Raw genomic sequence first — 2,385 nt, forward strand, 5'->3', positions numbered from 1 at the left:
AGTTGGTTATCCCAGCTGGGGTGTCTCAGCAATGTGCTTTTGCTTCAATGTCTTCTGGGTCTCCCAAGGAATCTGATTTGCCTTCCACCTCCCTCCCCTTACATCTCTTACATTCTCTTCCCATCATAGCCAGGCGTTATAGCGGGCGCCTGTGGTCCCAGCTACTTGGGAGGCAGAGGCAGGAGACTCGCTTGAGCCCAGGAGTTGGAGGTTGCTGTGAGCTGTGAAGCCACGTCACTCTACCCAGGGGGATAGCTTGAGGCTCTGTCTTAAAAAAAAAAAGAAGAAAATAGAAAAAAGTTAACCAGGTGTTGTGGCGGGCACTGATAGTCCCAGGTGCTGCTCAGGAGGCTGAGGCAAGAGGCTCACCTGAACCTGGGAGTTCGAGGTTGCTGTGAGCTGGGATGAAGCCATAGCACTCTAGCCTGGGCAACAGAGTGAGACTTGGTCGCACCCCGAGAGCCTCCCTCCATGAAAAAAAGAAAGGAAAACCCAGATCAATGGGATAGAGAGATGGAGTGGCACTGGGGAAGGAATATGGGTGGAGAACCCAGGGAGGGAAGCCTGGAGAACCACTTGAGAAAGGCTCAGGCATGGCAGTGTGGGGTAGGGTTTAGGGTGGGTGGTGGCTAAATTACACAGATTTAAAGAATATAGACAGGGAGGGATGCTGGTAAGGGGACTAAGACCTCTAACTCAGAAAGGACAAGAGTCTGAGGTTGCACAGCCTGGCCATATGGAAATTGAGGCTTTAACCCTGTCCTCTAATCCCCCTGTTCTTCCATCAGTACCTCTTTATCTTCCCCTCCATGAGTCCCCTGCCCATCTTTTCTCCTCCTGGGTGTTAAACCAATTTCTCTTCTTCCCTCAAGCTCCATCCCTTCCCCTAGCCCCCAGTCCGAGACAGCTCAATTCTTCTTCCCTGTGTTGGTAGCTTCTAGTGGTGCCCGTGGGCTGATGGCAAAATTTGAGTCCATGGGTGAGGAGAAGAGGAAGCTGGAGGAAAAGGAGAAGGCTCAGCAGATGGCCAAGCAGCAGCAGGAGCCAAAGGCCACAGTAAAGGCCATGGTAAAGGCCGCGGAAAACACGAGCCACGAGAATCAGCAGTTGGTGGCGCCTGTGGAAGAACCAGTGGCACCGGCTCCACTGCCCAAGAAAATCTCCTCTGAGGTGAGTGCCTTGCCTTCTGGGATCCACATCTAGGATCTCTTGCCCAGACAGGATCCTAAGAGGTTCAAACCATTGGTAGAAAATGAGGCAAAGGCCTACCCTGTGTTAGGCAGTCTGCTGTCTCTGTCTTCAGGAAGGTTTCAGTCTGACTGCAATTAAGTCTCATATACCAGAAAAAACCCCAAGATTTACATACTCCAACAGGCAGCCAGTCACCAACTAGTACAGCCAATTATTGCGCAGGAACTAAGAGGAAGGAGCCCATCGGGGGGATGAGTTCAATTTGAACTGGCAGAGAGCAGGAAGGGTGTTGCTGGTAAGTGTAAGTGTGAAGATGCAGGTTTGCTTACTTGACCTAGGCTTCCTTCTCCACAGGCCTGGCCTCCAGCAGGGAGTCTTCAGTCATCAGAACCTGAGCCTGTGAGAACCAGCAGAGAACAACCGGTGCCCCCACTGCCCATCAGGCAGAATCCTCCAGAGGTAAGCAGACCCCCAGAGATTGTCTGCCCCTACTCCATCTCCTCATCTTAGGAAGGTGAACTGTGTAGAGGGACAAACCATTACCCCCTTCTCTCTATCTCAGAACAATTTTGGAACCCCTGCCCAGCTGTTGAGCATCAAATGGTTGGGGATGCCACCTACAGTGGCCCCAACCCCCAACACTACCTTCAGGTCACTACCACATGCCCCTCCCCTCACATACAGTTGTAACCTTCTGCAGAGCGCTGCCGGCTTTGGTGAAATGCAGGCCCCCACCACAGCTTATCAGAAGACGACACCTGTAGAAGCTGGTGAGTCTTGATGATTCCCTCTTTCTGTGCTCCTCAACTCCTTTCCCCTTCATATTGTTTTTCCTCCTCAGACTATCTCCTCCATGCCTTTAACTATTGAGATTAGCTGAGGTAGACTCAGTCTCTACCCTCATGTTCACAGATCCTGTCTCCTAGAAAAACCAGGTCAATGGCCCAGGGTGGTGGCTCATGCCTATAATCCTAACACTCTGGGAGGCCAAGGCAGGAGGATCATTTGAGCTCAGGAGTTAGAGAGCAGCCTGAACAAGAGTGAGACCTATGCCTATTGAAAATAGAAAAATGTGGCTCGGCGCCTGTGGCTCAAGTGGCTAAGGTGCCAGCCACATACACCTAAGGTGGCAGGTTTGAATCCACCCCAGACCCGCCAAACAACAATGATGGCTGCAACCAAAAAATAGCCGGG

At 51.7% G+C, this 2,385-nt stretch overlaps 1 protein-coding gene across 1 annotated transcript in view; it reads left to right on the forward strand.

Annotated features, from left to right (window-relative positions):
* The window catches only part of HCLS1 (hematopoietic cell-specific Lyn substrate 1), a 27,836-nt gene that overhangs the window by 23,877 nt on the left and 1,574 nt on the right, over positions 1-2,385 (forward strand). Inside the window, exons 10-11 of the mRNA XM_023516287.1 lie at positions 904-1,170; positions 1,546-1,650. Coding sequence (XP_023372055.1) covers positions 904-1,170; positions 1,546-1,650 — 372 coding nt within the window. The remainder of the gene's footprint in view (positions 1-903; positions 1,171-1,545; positions 1,651-2,385) is intronic.

The sequence above is a fragment of the Otolemur garnettii genome, unplaced genomic scaffold, assembly GCF_000181295.1.
Source record: "Otolemur garnettii isolate 467f Iridium unplaced genomic scaffold, OtoGar3 scaffold00089, whole genome shotgun sequence".
Classification (NCBI taxonomy): domain Eukaryota; kingdom Metazoa; phylum Chordata; class Mammalia; order Primates; family Galagidae; genus Otolemur; species Otolemur garnettii.